This window comes from Lissotriton helveticus, chromosome 3_2 (assembly GCF_964261635.1).
Source record: "Lissotriton helveticus chromosome 3_2, aLisHel1.1, whole genome shotgun sequence".
In the NCBI taxonomy this organism is placed as follows: Eukaryota; Metazoa; Chordata; class Amphibia; order Caudata; family Salamandridae; genus Lissotriton; species Lissotriton helveticus.
In genome coordinates, this window is record NC_136062.1 from 130,633,596 (window position 1) to 130,651,139 (window position 17,544).

At 42.5% G+C, this 17,544-nt stretch overlaps 1 protein-coding gene across 3 annotated transcripts in view; it reads left to right on the forward strand.

Annotated features, from left to right (window-relative positions):
• Nucleotides 1–17,544, forward strand: part of APBA2 (amyloid beta precursor protein binding family A member 2) — a 1,100,835-nt gene that overhangs the window by 1,007,872 nt on the left and 75,419 nt on the right. For all 3 annotated transcript variants that reach the window (XM_078684922.1, XM_078684924.1, XM_078684923.1), the window contains one exon: nt 635–775. In XM_078684922.1, coding sequence (XP_078541048.1) covers nt 635–775 — 141 coding nt within the window. The remainder of the gene's footprint in view (nt 1–634; nt 776–17,544) is intronic.

Sequence of the window (17,544 nt, forward strand, 5' to 3'; positions counted from 1 at the left end):
TGCCCCCCAACGCAAGTCGTTGTAACGACTTGCGTTGAAAAACCTGCGTTGTAACGGTACGCGCGGTAATACCACGCGTTGTACCGTCATACATCCGACTGAGTAGATTCTGCTGGTAGTTGAAATCAGGACCTACATAACACAGCAAAATGTTACTCGCAAACATATAACTCTAGTTCTGGCGCGTGGATGTATATGTAAATATGCCCTGCAGTTTTATGCACCACTACTTTACAAAGTTCACCCCAGCCGCCACTACAAATAGATGAGGTCCATGTTGGTTCTCTGAAGTGACTTGGGGGTCATTTTATGGCCTTGATAAAAAAACTAAAGTTCTGCATGAATAGTATTAAGCAATTCAGATGAAAATTTATTTCTTGTCGGGACATCTTTCAACCTATAATCGAGAATCTCAGTAGTGTTTCTAGTCTTTTCTTATGCAATTGCAAAACATCTGAATAATAAAAATACAAATGTTTTCCTATTAAATATTTGAAACCTGCGACAAAATGTTTCTACACAGTCACCTCCTTGAGCTTCATTTCCATGGCTCACAACCGTGTGTTTGTTCGATTAGGAAAAGTTTTGTGTCACTCTGGTTAAAGTTAATGACTACTCTGAATTTGCCTCATAGATCTGCAGCCTGATGAGGGGTGGAATAGCCGAGCGGGGAGGAGTCCGAGTGGGCCATCGCATCATCGAGATCAACGGGCAAAGTGTGGTGGCAACAGCTCACGAGAAGATTGTACAGGCCTTGTCCAACTCTGTGGGGGAGGTGAGATCTTTTATTCCTTGCTTTATAGCCATTGTATCTTTATTTGCATCGTGTTAGGCACGTTTTGTATACTGTTCTTGGTGATAGTGGAATTCTTGAGTCATCTGACTTCCTAAGAGTTAATAATAAACACAAACATTGGGCCCTATTCACAAAGACATGCACAAGTGTCAAAGAGTGCTCCTGGAGTGCTTTTTTCTGTACTCCTAGATAACTTTGAAAATTGTCCCGCAAGATCTAAAATGGGAATAAAAAAGGGATAATCGTGTACAATTGGTACACATAGAAAGCTCTTTGCCCTCTACACCCCTTTAATTCTAGGGAGTTGGACTTTTCAGGGCTGGTTCACAGAGGTATGTCAGAGTACTTAAAATATTTCTCGTGCAATACCATTTCTCATAGTCCTACATGTTTTTTGAATTAACTATCCTTGATTCGACATGAAAGGCAGTTCTAGGGTGTTACATAACAATTTAAACGAGTCTGTGAGATGATCTTTAACAGCAATAGCTAAGTATACTGTCCTAGTCAATTTTGTCTAATCCATTTTGATTGGCGAGACCTAACACGAGCAGTGAAATAGTAGCTGACACATTTTAAAGTAACCTAAATTTGCCTCTAACAAAATATTTTACATGTTGATAGACATTTTCAATCCTGTAGATAATAAATATTGAAATTATGAATTGCTACAGTACCTGATCAAAGACGTTTCCAACACCAAGAAGAGTCACTGTTGTCAGTGCATGTTGTACTGGAAAATATATAGCAGAGTTAGTTATATGTGCATATTCAGTAGGATTATGGCTAGACATGAAACGCTATAATTCATATAAAGTGTAAACTGGGGTAAATGAATGAATAAGAACTCGTGTATCAATGTTGCTAATAAAAGACGACATGGGTATGGAGAAGGTACAAAAAGCCGTTTTTATAGAAAAATAAAAATGTTTGCTTATTTCTTAGAAGGTGAAATTCAATGCTCCTCAAAGACAATATGCCTGAGTTTCAGAGGCAAGGTTTTCATACGTTCCTAAAGGGCCATATAAAATTACTTGGGTTGATTTTAGACACCTGTATCTCATGTTTGAGTGATAATAAGATGTCTTTTTTCTTGTGGTGCAGATTTCCAGGGGGGTATGCAGAAGAATTAGAGTATGTTTCTGTCATTCATTAATTAAGGGCATCAAGAGCCTGTTACTCACCTAACTCACTATTATTGTGAAGCACTGTCCTTTCACACAGTTTACAACACTTCTATTATGACTCTGTGTCTTTGCTCAGGCAGGAAGGAAAATGGCCAACCCCAGGTTGGCTTTTTCTGATAAACTTCAGTACTATACATTCCCTTTGATTCTTGCATGCATTCTCATGAGCTATTGCAGGTTTATATGCGCTCAGTGTTCTATAGACAGTAAAATATAAATGGCAATTGTATCTTTCCTGATGGTAGCTGATAGGCATTATTATTGTGGCATGTAGCTTTGACACATTCTGTAGTTTTTTATAATGTGAAGGACAGTTTAGTACAGGGAACTCTAACACTGGCCCTTAAGCTCTTCCCTGTTTATCAAAAAGTTCTTAATGACACTTCCTACTTCTCCATTCTTGAAGAAAGTGTGTCAGACTGCTAACCAGATCTGCTTAGTCAGTAAAGAGAAGGAGAATGCAAGTCTCCAATTTTGAATTGAGTAGGAAGACCTTCTAAAAAATCTTATCTCTACATTCTTAGATGACAATGAGGGTTCAGGCGTTTCTGCTCCAACATTCTCATGAGCCACAAAGGTGACAAGAAAGGATTTGCTTCAAAATGATTAGTTATGTGTGACAGCAATCTCCATGTACAACTGTGGGGGACAGCACAATGGAATTTGCACGGAGCTCCGATTCTCGCATTTTTGTCCCCTCAATTTTGATATCCCTATTTTTTCACTTCTCTTGGAACTAGGATGACCTCAAGTAAATAATACTCCTCTGCAGGAAAATACTGGGCATTTTAACAAGGCACTTATTTATAAGGACCTAATCGTTTTCTCAACTTTGTGTAAGACTCTTGAACATTGAACTTGAAAACGAGCTTTATTCGATTTTAAAATTTAAAATCATAAAAGCATACATATAAAAATACATCATCATCATCAATAGAAACAAACAAAGTTCATCTATACATGGTTTTTGCAGGCAATTTGTCGAACCTTTAAAAGTGGAAGTGCAATTATTCCCTGTTTAGCCACAGCTAGCCTAATTAATCCATTTCGCAATTAGGAGGGCGAACAGGCTTCAAATACGTCAGTTTAACTGTTTAAAGATTTCCTGGCCCTTGTCACACTCTTGAAGTAGCCCACCATTGACCCAATGCAGTAAAAATGTCCCAGCATCTGTAAGTGCATAAAGGCTGGGCGGTATTGCCTCCACCCTCCCTGTTTCAATAGGGGTATTAACCATCTGCGCCTTTCACTGATATAAAACTTACAGAACAGAGTTGTGCGTTTAGTACTTTACACAGAGATGTTATCGCATGGACAGCAGCAGAGTTCCCTTGACCAATCATTTATGGCAGGGAGGTAAATCAAACGATGGAAGGTACCGAATCTGAATCTGGTCAATAGATATCTGCCATACTTGTCCGTAACATGTATCAGATAGGGTTGAATATCACACGTAATGACGATGATTTGATGTAAAGCCACCGTAGGTTTAACCAACTCAAGGGTTTTCCTAGTTTCTTCCAAATGGTTCATACAAAGCTTTTTAAACACTTTTCGACTGATAGATCTCATGTTATCAGGAGTTGTGTAATATTCCGGATAACCAATGTCATGCATAACATTTTTAATATGATTTAACCATGTAATTTTATGGGCATTTTTTAGGTTCATTACATCTTTTATTATTTCTCTATTAAGGCCCGTACTCTCTGTAGACCAGATTCTGTGCCAGAGCAGTGGAGGTTGGGCCTTAATTAAAATGGAAATATAGGCCAGCCCTAATTCAGCATGACAGTTAAAAACCGGGGCACTTGTTGGGACTGATAAAACAAATCTTAGAAAGGCGTTTTCTATGCATTGGTTTTAAAAGCAGTTTTGAAAACCCCATATTCCAGCCCCATATGCTGCTATGCTTACGCATTTTGCTTGACAGATTTTAATTAAAATTTCTGGTGGCCTTTTCCCCAGTTTCTTTGAGAAGTTTGCTAGGGCCGCAGTAGACTTCATAAAAAGTAAGCTCCTGGCTTTAACTGCTGGGGCCCAGGAGCCAGATCTATCAAACAAGATGCCCAAGTGGCTAAACAAATTGGTTGTTTCCACCTTATCCCCTCCTGCCCAATAACTTTTGTTCGTTATTTTTCCCCTCCCACATGACATTACAAAGCTTTTCCTAGCACTCAATTTTAAGCCCAGCTTATCCATAAAACAGGTATAGAAGGTGAGCGCCCTCTGGAAGCCGATCTGAGTACGGGCCATTAAGACAGCATCGTCAGCATATAATAAGAATGATATTGGTCGCATATTAACTATCGGACAGTCCCTGGTGTGTGACACCAACTCCTGCTCCAGGGCATTCGTATATAATGAGAACAGGAGCGGTGCCAAGACACACCCCTGCCTCACGCCCCGTTCTACCTTGAATGGGGCTGTACACTCACCTTCTATTCCATAACGGACTTTTGCTGTAGCTCCGGAATATAACTGCATTAAAAACTGAATTAAAACGGGATCAACCTTTAGTTCATTAAGAACCCCCCACAGTTTATTATGTTCAACAAAATCGAAAGCAGCTGTGAGGTCTACGAAGGCCAAATAGATTTTCCCTTTTTTGGCCTGCGTGTATTTGCCTATTAAAATATTAAGGTTTAAAATCTGCTTGTTTGTTCCTACCCCGCCTCTAAAACCATACTGTACATCACTTAAAATGCCCTCATCATTAATCCATGTCTGTAATCTGTCTAGAACTATCCTGCCTGCTACCTTCATTAAGGAATCCAACAATGATATTAGACGGTAGCACGTAGGATTTTCACGGTCACCTTTTTTAAAATATAGGAACGATGATTGATTCGGACCAGGTGTTTATAAAACCTTTAGTGCAGCAAGCTTGTAGGACTCTGGTTAAGATTGGGCCCCAAACCTCTAAACTGGATTTATATAGATCGATAGGTATCCCGTCAGGGCCAGCAGCCTTACCACTCTTGCTTTTATTAACCGCAATCTTAACATCTTGAAGTGAAATATCAAACTCGATGGGCAAAAAAGGCTGGTCTTCCCAACCGGTATCATGGGTTTTAGTTGTAACTCCAGTTACCCTCTGTGTAGAGTAAACACTACTAAAAAAGTCAACCCATACTCTTTCCTCATGGTCCACCACAATTGAAGGTGCAGCTGTATAGCTGTTAAGAAATGGGGCGTTTACTGCCATCCAGAAATTGTGAATATCTTTACGCTCAGCTGCTTCAGTTAGATTCTTCCATGCCTTTTCTTTTAACTCGGCCATCCTGTTTTTCCTTGCTATGTTGTATGTTTTCCTGCAAGTCCTAATCTCCTGATTATCCCTTTCCACCCTATGCAGGGCTTTCTTTAGTTCTGAGTAACTTTTAGTGCACTCTTTATTAAACAAGCCCTTCCTAGGCTTACACGGACCTTTACTGTCTAAAGTTAAAACAGTTTTAACCACCTCAGTGATACTATTGAAGGAGTTTAAAACTTCGTCATGGGTGGGGTGGTCGCTTAGGCAATTAAGAATTTGGTCTAATGCTTTACTAATGATGGCTCTGTTTAATTCGTCATATCCCGACTCACCCAGCGGATGGTATATACGTTTTTTCTGGCCCACTCAATATTCTTAACCCCCATGGTTCTATTGTGTAGTTTCTCGGGAGCTAGGTTTGGAGTAGCTATACTCACACTTAATGCCAAATGATCACTCATGACGTTTTGGTGAATTTCATATGTTTTTATATGGGTTGCATGGCGATTTGGCATAATAATAAAGTTGATAGTTGATTTAGCACCTCCTCCAATAAAGGTGGGTCAAAACTCCAGTGTAAGACTCTTACATGAAGGCCTCACACAAACCGCAAGAACGCAAAATCACAAACACCTTCAGCAACTTCGCACAGCAACCAAACCACAGAGAACTCATTGCTAGTCTACCCCCTCCCAACCAAGAGGGCAAGGATATAGCGGCAAACAGGCGGACCATCCACTCAGGGGCTCCAACAGACCCATGCCCGCATCACATCTACAACCAGGGAACATCACCAATTAGCACCACTCTGACCCACATCATCAATACTTCAACACATCCACCACTTTCCTGGATGAATGGAACCTTATAGAAAACAATGAGCTCCTTAAAAAGCCCACAGCCAACCCAAATCAACTGAGCAACATCCGGCCCATCTCCCTGGACCATCCAGCCAAAGTGATGAAAAGGGCCATCAATAGGGAACTCCCAACCCACCTCAAACTTCACCATCTTCCAGGCAACACTCTATCAGGATTCAGAAAGACACAGCACTCACCGCAGCCACCAAAGAGTTTTAAAACATCCCGGACCAAGGAGAAAAAGCAGCCCTCATCCTGCTCGACCTCTCCATGGCCTTCGATACTGTTTCCCATCGGAAGATTCACGAGGAACTGTTCCTTCCTCATGGGAATAGCCCAATGGGTCGGGCTGCCACCCTTCACATCAGAGACAAAGTCACTGGTTTGCAGTATGCAATAAGGATTGTCCCTCAGACCCACTTTTTTCAATATATAAATGACACTGCTCGAACAACATCATCTGATCACAAGACATCATCTATGTCGATGAGACCCAACTCATCCTCTCCCTGGTGGGCAAGACAAATACCACCAGAACCATCTTCACCAACTGCATGACCATAGTTGCAGACTAGATGTAAACCAACTGCCTGAAGTTCAACTCTGACAATATGGAAGTATTGTTATTTGCTAAAAGACCTCCCTGTGGAATTCCTCCTGGTGGATGTCAGAGCTAGGACCAACACCCACAGACCACGCAAGAAATCTAGGAATGATCCTAGATGACGAGTTTAACATGACAGCTCAAGTCAATGCAGGCATTGAAAGATATTCAAATGGTTGCCTCAGAACACCCTTAGGACCAGCACACCAGCAGCAGACTTCACTGCCACAACAGTCTCTTCACGGGAATCTCCAAATAACTCGTACAGACACTCCAGACCATCCAGAACACTGCCACAAGACTAACACTCAACCTCACACGCCACACCCACATCACACCGCAACTCAGGAAGCTACACTGTCTCCTCATTGACAAGCGCAGCCAATTCAAACTTCTCACCCAAACATACAAAGCATACACAACAGAATACCTAAACAGTTGCATATACTCACCAACCCACCAGATACCTGCGCTCTGCCTCAGTCTTTTTTGCATACACTCCCCACTAATGCAAAAGCAAGAGTGGAGGTTGCTCTTTTTTCTACATCGCAGCCAAGATATGGATCAGCCTCCCTTAACATATCAGAGCCTCCTCCTCACTCCTTGAGTTCCGCAAGAAGCTAAAGACCTGACTCGTCATATTAGCACTTTGGTGCCTCACACCTACACACCTTGCCCAAGTGCCTGGATACCATCTCGGGTGATTAGTGTGATATACAAGATAACATAACATTACACAGCACAACATCGGCAGCATGTGATGGGTGGCCAGCCACTGTGAAAAACAATCGTTCTGGCACTGCCATACAAATGATGGAGCATCACTGACAAGATGGAGGTGCTCGGGAATATTTCTTGGACCCTCTGATATGGGACAGTCACAAATCCTGCTCCACTCTGAAGGATAATGATGCATCTCTGTACCAGCCGCTACACAATCCAGTCAGTAACAAAAGACAAATTATCTCAGATGTCTGCTTTGTTCAAATCTCTCACAGTGCTATTTAATGACATGTTTATTAATATGTATGAGCACATATCCCCTTGCTAGATGCTGCCATCTTCCACACAAGACCTGCCTAAACATTGCTCTCACTACAAACGACGCCTGACTGTTGGGTTCTATAATCTCTCCTGTGTGCCTTCCCAGGTTCCTATATATTCACTATTTCTGTTTTAGGCATTGTTGCATGGATTCTGCTCATACACAGAACTGTGCACAGAGACCCAGGACCTCAGTGAATTGTGGTGGACCAAAAAACTCACCTCAGTACCTAGATCCCCTAACCGACTAGCATCAGTGTCACATTAGCTCGTCGTCCTATTGCAAAGGGACCAATGATTAGACAATCCAGAACATGCGACTTAGGATACACTCAGGAATGGTGGGAATCAAGAACACTCTTTCGTTTGTTATTCTCATACCAGTCCATAACAGGGCTAAAAAGAGACACAATAAAGTTCAAAATGTTTATTTTAACGACGTAATCTAAGATGTTGTATTTTTGCTAACATAAGTAGGCATATTATTAAAAATAATATGATCAGCATTGTTACAATTCCATAAAACACAAAAGGAGAAATCATATTATAATGATAGTGGAAACAGGTCCTACAGTGCCTTGTATGCCACCCTCCCTAGCTAGGAACTATGTTTTATAAAATATAGAAGGTCTCTTAGGCTTGAATGGGGGACCCCATACCTCCAAGATCAGCAGAGGTGAATCACATCAGGATCTGCAAAAGCTCTCTCTCTGTTCAAACTGATTTTCTCCAAGTGTTTCAATCATGCGTGCAGTGCAATATTAAAGGTGCCAGAACTTCAGCTCACTGCAGCTGTGTGCATGTTGTGTCTAGAGCATGAGCCGATCAGCCCGAACAACACCTAACATTGTTATGATAACCTTGGCGGCTGCAGCACTCACTGTGCAGACTAAGGTCGAAATGTAAGTCTAGGGACATTAAAAACAAGCCATTCTCATGTGAAGAAATTCACGTAGCCTAACTTACAACAACAGTTACATATAGTGGTGTGTGCAAAAGCAGCAAAAAGGTAACATTACGTTTAAACTTCTAATAAGCCTCTGCTAACATAGCAATGTGCACACGCAGGGCTCTGCCTTCACTACAGCATATTGTCTTGTTCCCATATGGGATAGTAGGAGGAGGAGTAATGCACAGCCACGCCCACTTTTTCCATGGTGTCTCTGTAAGCCCTAAGGTCGAACACTGGACCCTTTTCCGAATGGAATGTGGCTACTGCAAATGTGCAGATAAAGATTTGCAATAATGAAATTGTAGCTGCCACCCCTGCGTGATGAGATGCAAGACCCTCATTTACTGTTAGATTCAGTCCTAACGTGTGATCTGAATTAGGTATTACTCTATCCCCCGGTCCAGGAATATGAGCAAATGGAATATTTTGTGTAGTAACTGGTAGGCATATTTTAGAGGAAAACCTTTTGGTAAGAGGGTACCTTTCCATGCTGCATTGACAGCTGTCATGATGTCTCCATCCATTCTCATACTAAAACAAGTTATTGCAACAATTGCAGCAGTTTGTAATGTTGCTTTTGGGGCTTTGTCAGCCACTGAATTCCCTGCAATGTGTATAACTACACGTTAGTGGCTCAGTGTGAGTATGACATGAGCCCATGGCAAACTTGCTTTAATTTTAGCCACTTGTCCCCAAAGCATCTTATTCTTGATTGTGTACCCTTTGGAGTCTTCAAATCCATTCAGACTCCAGTAGTCTAAATAGCCATTGTAAGACTGGATACAATAATACGTATCACACCCTATAAGTGTGGGGAACTCAGGATTTATATTCTCAAGTTCCAGAATTAGAGCTTTCAGTTCAGCAAGCTGTGTAATGCAAGCACTGAGTGACTGTGTCGATGTTTTCTTTGAGGTTGTAATTCTCCACCCCTAATTTTACCCCTTTGCTCAGTGCATGCGGAGAAGTATTGGCGTTTTTTCCACTGCAGGCTGGACAAAACCGTCAACGTAGGTTATTAAATTATACTGACGTAGAGGCATTATTTCATAGGGCAGAGGATATTTGTGTGCGTATTGAAGGTATGCTTTTGTTTGTAGTGTAGACTCAAAGACATAATCAACATCTGTTGCTGTGAGACAGTTGGCCCACTGTATCCACCCTGGATGTAAAGCTTTCAATTTTGGAACGCTGGCCTTTGTAACAATCTCTAATGCTGGAATAAGGGTCGCAACAATTCTTTTTTTTTCTGAGCCAATGATCTTTCTTTCACGACAGCTGTCTGTAGTACCAACAGGATCTTTTCTGTCAGCCCAAAACTTATTTCTGCATTTGTTTATAAATGCGATTTACATGCAATTGGTACAGTGTCTCCGTCTTTAAATGTGACATGTATACTCTGATGTACCCGCGGATCACCAAATTTGTGGCGTGAACACGTGTGTACAAATGTTTTGACGCTAACGTCAGCTTGTACTGAGCATAAAATCTAAACACATGGATGTAAACATTTCTTCCATACTTTTTGGCAGTACGCGCTCCTGTTCTGCTGGAGCAACCTGTGTGAGTCACTGGTGTATAGCCAACACTGTTGCTTCCCCTTTTATATTACTTAGTATGATTGAGCATACTGCAGCTAAGTTGCCCTGTAATTTCATCCCTAAATCCAGGGCAGGGGCTGCCCCATAGTAATTTTGTATTAGTTTAAGCACCTCAGGCAAAACAGCTAATGACGGTGTACCATGTGTTCTTGTATAAACTGCAGAAAAGACTGTACCCAAAGTGGCGCAGTCTTCCACTTGGGGAGCCATCCCCATTGGCAGGCATATTGTGAGAATTCTATGTTTTTCTTGGGGTCCTGCTCCAAGCTGATTCGTTTTTTGTGCAATCCAAAACAGAATCTCATCCTGTCTGCTGGGAAATTTGCCCATTATTGTATTAATGGTTACTGCACTAATTCCAGGCATAGCATATTGTGGAAGTGCAGCTTGAGCAGCCCTTTGTGGGATAGACTTTATGGTTCGCCTAACTAATTGTACTAGACGCCTATAGAGTGTAACTCAATCTGTGTATAGTACTCCAAGCTCTAGGTTTGTTAAGTTGGTTGTATCCGTATATGGTGTGTTTCTGGCTACGACTGGCCATGTTGCTCCCTCATTGCTGAGAGGACCTAGTCTGACATTTTTCAATATGCGTGGTAGGGCGCCTAGGAACCAGTTCATGTGTTCTTGATAAGTGAATGGCATTTCAAAATCCTCATATGCTCTTAATTGACTTGGTACTGCTACGTCAGGTTATGTGTGAAAATTTTGAAATGTTTGCATTCCACAGAGAGCGCGAAAATGTCAAAACTTTCACAATCTGCCGTGAAACAGAAGTTTTTTTCTTGTTCGCGCTTTAAAAATGCATTCTAGCATGCGCGGTAGCGACTTACCGGGTCCCTGCGTTCACCGACGAGTTTTCCTATCCGTTCGCATGCGCCACGAGATGTTGGATTGTTGGTAGCCAGTCGCGATATCCCGCGCAAGTTTGCGATCGCGCACACGTCATTCGACCCGGAAGAGGAAATAAGCATGGCGAGCAAGATGGCCGCGCCCATTAGTGACCGCATGGGCAAGTTAGAGGTAAATTCCCTCAAGCATGCAAAAACACATCGCGAACGGGCGGGAAAAGCAATCTCCGAATCTTCACGAAAGTTCCGCATTCTCGGGGAGATTTTGCGCACTTTCGCGATAATTTGCAAAAGTCAATTTGGAAAATTCCGCCCACCCCTAGTGAAAGTTCCCTGAGTTGGCATTTAATGCCGGGAATGTGACCCATAAATAGAATATCTGTTTTCTACGCTTCATTGGTCTCTACCCTGAAGGTAACATCCCCTCCCATTTGCGGGAGCCCATGTTGTAGTAACATTTGTGTTTGTGCTTGTCTGCAATTAAGTAGTAAAGCTACCTGTGCAGGATAAGCCATTGATGTATTTGGAATATATGGAATTCAGAGAGAGTATCTCTGCTGGTTGATCTTATTAAAGGTTTAATCTTGAACAACCTAGAGTCAGAAATAGGGGTTACCTACTTAGCTGAGGAGGATTTTGTACCCTAACACCACAGATGTCTCTGGTTAATTGGTGAGTACAGTCTTTGGACACACACAAAAAAAGCTACTCGGGAGACCGGTTAAATAAGTACCCAAGCTAGAATGTTGGGCACCATGTCGTACGGTTCATTCTTTCCCAGTAAAACTGTGTTTGTTGGACAACATAAACGTCAAAACTGTGCGTGACTAAGTCCACTCTCACCATCAGGATATGTTGGCCTAAGTCCTGGCTAGCTCACAGTACACCATCTGTAGCCCTTACCTAGTAAGGTAACAGGGGGTATGTGCAACCTCAGAACATGACAACCCTGATTCCCCAAGGGATTAATTGAAGCAAACTAAAGCCTTTTCGTTTAGTAACTCGTGCATGCCAAAAGGGGAAAACAAGAAATACTCCAATTGGCATTTCAGATATTTATTGAAGCAATGAAATTCTTGTGTAATATATGTGCACTGCAATTATCAATACAAGGAAGCAAAACAGAGTAATCCGCATCACAAGAATGGTTAAGAAAATAAACAGTTCAACCATTGTGTTGTTACATAGAATATATGCCTACGAGTAAAGCTATAGTTATGCGCCTACCTAGCTCTCCCTATTTTAGTTTGACTAGGGTGGGTGAATCTGCCAGAATCCCTGAGGGTGATCTATCTCCCCAGTTACCTGTAGATATGTTTCATCTGGGAGCCCATCTTGGTGTAGAGCTGGGTAGTTATAGTTAGGTCTCTTTTTCCATACAAAGAAAGTTTTTTGATTTGCTAATAACTTTGGGTCCATTTGATTAATCTTCACAAAGCAATCTGCGAAATCTTATGGCATGAATCATAGTTACTTGAGATAACTATAACTGGGGAATTTCAGTGGTTTTAGAGCTTTAAACATTACGCTGTTACAGAACATTTCACCTAACTATACCATTACTTTTACCTTTGTTTTTTGTAGTGAATTTCTTGTTTTTTTAATGTAAAGTAATATTTAATAACCATTCGTAAATCCAATTCTTAAATGTGTGCACCTAACTACAATATTACTTTAACACTTAATTTTTTACACTCCATCAACTTCCGCGGAACCACGTGATCACAGTGTATATTTCTCAATTTTACCATATTCTTCTCTTAAATCACAATTGCTAATGACTATTCGAGCAAAATAATCACATAATTAGTCAAATTCTTCTAAATTCAGCACCACAACCCTTTATTTATGCTCCATTAGTTCAAATCATAATAAACAATGTCCACATTTTGAGAAAAGCACAATTTCACAGGTGCATAAGTCTTAGTTTCACCCATCAGTCTGTAAATTGGAGTCTAACTGTAATATATTATGCCCATAAATGTTTATGTTGTCCAATCATGCTGGATTTTCCAATCTCATTCTTAATTCTTAATTTTATTTATATTGGAAATCGGTGCTACCATGATTTAAATGTCCTGCACAATATCAGGGCTCCACTATCACATTTTTTTATGTCATGTGCCAGACAAACCATTTTCAACTTAGTTGTACCTATACCTTCTCATCTATATTTAAACCCCATGTGGACACCTATCATAATTCCAAGATGTACCTGAATTTCAATTGACAAAGCTTCTGCTCCTTGTTGACACCTCTTTGTCACTTGGGATATGGTCAGTTGCATTAATTTTTATTAGCTGGTGTAGGTCCTGTTATGATTATTTATTAGACAGATATGTTCTAGTATGCATTTTTTAACTGGCAGTTTGTATTTCCACAGATTGTAACTGATGGGGACGTGCCAGAACTTGGGATACATATCTAATTTTGCATCTGATGTGATATACTAAATTTTTGCCCATTTGCCATACTGAAGTCTTGTGTATTGTGAGCAACTTTACAAGCTTTACAGTTGTTACTCTTTCGGAATCATTTCATTACAAGCCAGTTGGGTTCTGGGTCTGATTCAATAACTGACTTTGGGTAGGTTTATCACTCAAAACTTTGGCTTTATGGTGAGTTACCATGGAATGATTTCTCAAGATTGTTTTTAATCCGGGCTAGACAACAAAGGTTCCAATGTTTTTGGCAAATTTTCTTAATTTAATGGGCTATCATTCATCTAATCCTGGAATCCTCTTTGGTTTTGACCCTCAATTGTAATACGTGATGTCTTTTCAGTTTTATAATTTGTTTCATAGCTCTCCTTAATTAGGTTTCTGGGTATTTTCTTTTTTATGAATCTAAGACATTTCTAAACTCTGTTTATTACATTCTTCTTCCTCAGAACAATTCATTTTTAGTTGGTGGCAACCCCCAAACAGTATACTCCATTTGAAACTAGTTGGATGGAAAATGTCTGCAAGGAGAACCAAATTGGTTGATATAGGTTTCCTGTGTAATGTAGTTGATATCATTTTATCCTTAAGCTAAACGTCTGTATGCAGGAAAACTACTCAGTGGGGATTGATATTGTATGTGAATCTCAAATTACATGCATTGTTGTTCAGATTGTAGAAATATTGTATGAACTCATACTCCAAGCCTTCCCTTATTACAAATAGATTGTCGATGAATCTCAATGACATGACGACTTTTTCAACAAAGTTGTCATTTGATGGGGACCATGCACCTTTTTGTTCCCACAAGCCCATCGTGAGGTTGCCATAACTTAGAGAAAAGGAAGAGCCAAAGGCTGTGCCCTTTTGATTTCTGCATATTTGATTATTGAAGACAAAGATATTATTTTGCAAGCACCTTGCAATATTTTCAAAAGCCATTCGGGTGTTCGCACTAAATTTGACGTTTCTACTGCCTAGGAGGAGTTCAAAAGCCTTTATCCTAATCCCGTGGTCAGTGCTGGTGTACAATGTGCTATGGCCATGTCTGAACTGGGGTGGCTGAGTGGGCTAAAGAATGGTGATGGATTAAACCCAGATCAGTTGACTGGGGGTGAGTGTTTGATTTGCTCAAACGCTCCGTCCATCATCCCCTTTTGTATCGCTTTGTTCACCCTAAGTGTGGCAGGGTATGCTCAGACGTGAGTTCCTTGCTCACTTGGCCACTGGATTCAAGATAGCCTGGCTGATGAGGATTATGAATCCGAAACCGGTCCCAGGATGCTTGTTTCCGGTCCAGGGAAGACATGGCTTGGCAGTTCGGGCTGGACTGTTCCCATGAGGCACAGGGTCGGACTGATTTGCATATGGCCATATCTGAACTGGGGTGGCTGAGTGGGTTAAAGAATGGTGATGGATTAAACCCAGATCAGTTAACTGGGGGTGAGTGTTTGATTTGCTCAAACGCTTCGTCCATCATCCCCTTTTGTATCGCTTTGTTCACCCTAAGTGTGGCAGGGTATGCTCAGACGTGAGTCCCTTGCTCACTTGGCCACTGGATTCAAGATAGCCTGGCTGAAGAGGATTATGAATCCGAAACCGGTCCCAGGATGCTTGTTTCCGGTCCAGGGAAGACATGGCTTGGCAGTTCGGGCTGGACTGTTCCCATGAGGCACAGGGTCGGACTGATTTGCAGATCCTCCACAGCTTTCATGCTGTATGTCCCTCGGACAAAAAAGGCCACTTGGGGAGACAGGTGCTTCACCACAGCCACTGCTAAATTGTGGAACACCCTCCCACTCTATATCAAAACTGCCCGCACGCTCCTTAAATTCCGAAAGAGCCTCAAGACTTGGCTTTTTTCTTCTGCCTAACCACCCCTTTAAAGTGTAGGGAGCTTCTGTGATCACCAGCGCCGAGACACCTGTACGGGTATTTGCGCGCTTTAAAAATAGCAAAAAATAAATAAATAAATAAATAAATAAATGGCCATGTCTGAACTGGGGTGGCTGAGTGGGCTAAAGAATGGTGATGGATTAAACCCAGATCAGTTGACTGGGGGTGAGTGTTTGATTTGCTCAAACGCCCCGTCCATCATCCCCTTTTGTATCGCTTTGTTCACCCTAAGTGTGGCAGGGTATGCTCAGACGTGAGTCCCTTGTCACTTGGCCACTGGATTCAAGATAGCCTCGCTGATGAGGATTATGAATCCGAAACCGGTCCCAGGATGCTTGTTTCCGGTCCAGGGAAGACATGGCTTGGCAGTTCCGGCTGGACTGTTCCCATGAGGCACAGGGTCGGACTGATTTGCATATGGCCATGTCTGAACTGGGGTGGCTTAGTGGGCTAAAGAATGGTGATGGATTAAACCCAGATCAGTTGACTGGGGGTGAGTGTTTGATTTGCTCAAACGCTCCGTCCATCATCCCCTTTTGGATTGCTTTGTTCACCCTATGTGTGGCAGGGTATGCTCAGACGTGAGTCCCTTGCTCACTTGGCCACTGGATTCAATATAGCCTGGCTGACGAGGATTATGAATCCGAAACCGGTCCCAGGATGCTTGTTTCCGGTCCAGGGAAGACATGGCTTGGCAGTTCGGGCTGGACTGTTCCCATGAGGCACAGGGTCGGTCTGATTTGCATATGGCCATGTCTGAACTAGGGTGGCTGAGTGGGCTAAAGAATGGTGATGGATTAAACCCAGATCAGTTGACTGGGGGTGAGTGTTTGATTTGCTCAAACGCTCCGTCCATCATCCCCTTTTGTATCGCTTTGTTCACCCTAAGTGTGGCAGGGTATGCTCAGACGTGAGTCCCTTGCTCACTTGGCCACTGGATTCAAGATAGCCTGGCTGATGAGGATTATGAATCCGAAACCGGTCCCAGGATGCTTGTTTCCGGTCCAGGGAAGACATGGCTTGGCAGTTCGGGCTGGACTGTTCCCATGAGGCACAGGGTCGGACTGATTTGCATATGGCCATGTCTGAACTGTGGTGGCTGAGTGGGCTAAAGAATGGTGATGGATTAAACCCAGATCAGTTGACTGGGGGTGAGTGTTTGATTTGCTCAAACGCTCCGTCCATCATCCCCTTTTGTATCGCTTTGTTCACCCTAAGTGTGGCAGGGTATGCTCAGACGTGAGTCCCTTGCTCACTTGGCCACTGGATTCAAGATAGCCTGGCTGATGAGGATTATGAATCCGAAACCGGTCCCAGGATGCTTGTTTCCGGTCCAGGGAAGACATGGCTTGGCAGTTCTGGCTGGACTGTTCCCATGAGGCACAGGGTCGGACTGATTTGCATATGGCCTTGTCTGAACTGGGGTGGCTGAGTGGGCTAAAGAATGGTGATGGATTAAACCCAGATCAGTTGACTGGGGGTGAGTGTTTGATTTGCTCAAACGCTCCGTCCATCATCCCCTTTTGTATCGCTTTGTTCACCCTAAGTGTGGCAGGGTATGCTCAGACGTGAGTCCCTTGCTCACTTGGCCACTGGATTCAAGATAGCCTGGCTGATGAGGATTATGAATCCGAAACCGGTCCCAGGATGCTTGTTTCCGGTCCAGGGAAGACATGGCTTGGCAGTTCGGGTTGGACTGTTCCCATGAGGCACAGGGTCGGACTGATTTGCATACGGCCATGTCTGAACTGGGGTGGCTGAGTGGGCTAAAGAATGGTGATGGATTAAACCCAGATCAGTTGACTGGGGGTGAGTGTTTGATTTGCTCAAACGCTCCGTCCATCATCCCCTTTTGTATCGCTTTGTTCACCCTAAGTGTGGCAGGGTATGCTCAGACGTGAGTCACTTGCTCACTTGGCCACTGGATTCAAGATAGCCTGGCTGATGAGGATTATGAATCCGAAACCGGTCCCAGGATGCTTGTTTCCGGTCCAGGGAAGACATGGCTTGGCAGTTCGGGCTGGACTGTTCCCATGAGGCACAGGGTCGGACTGAT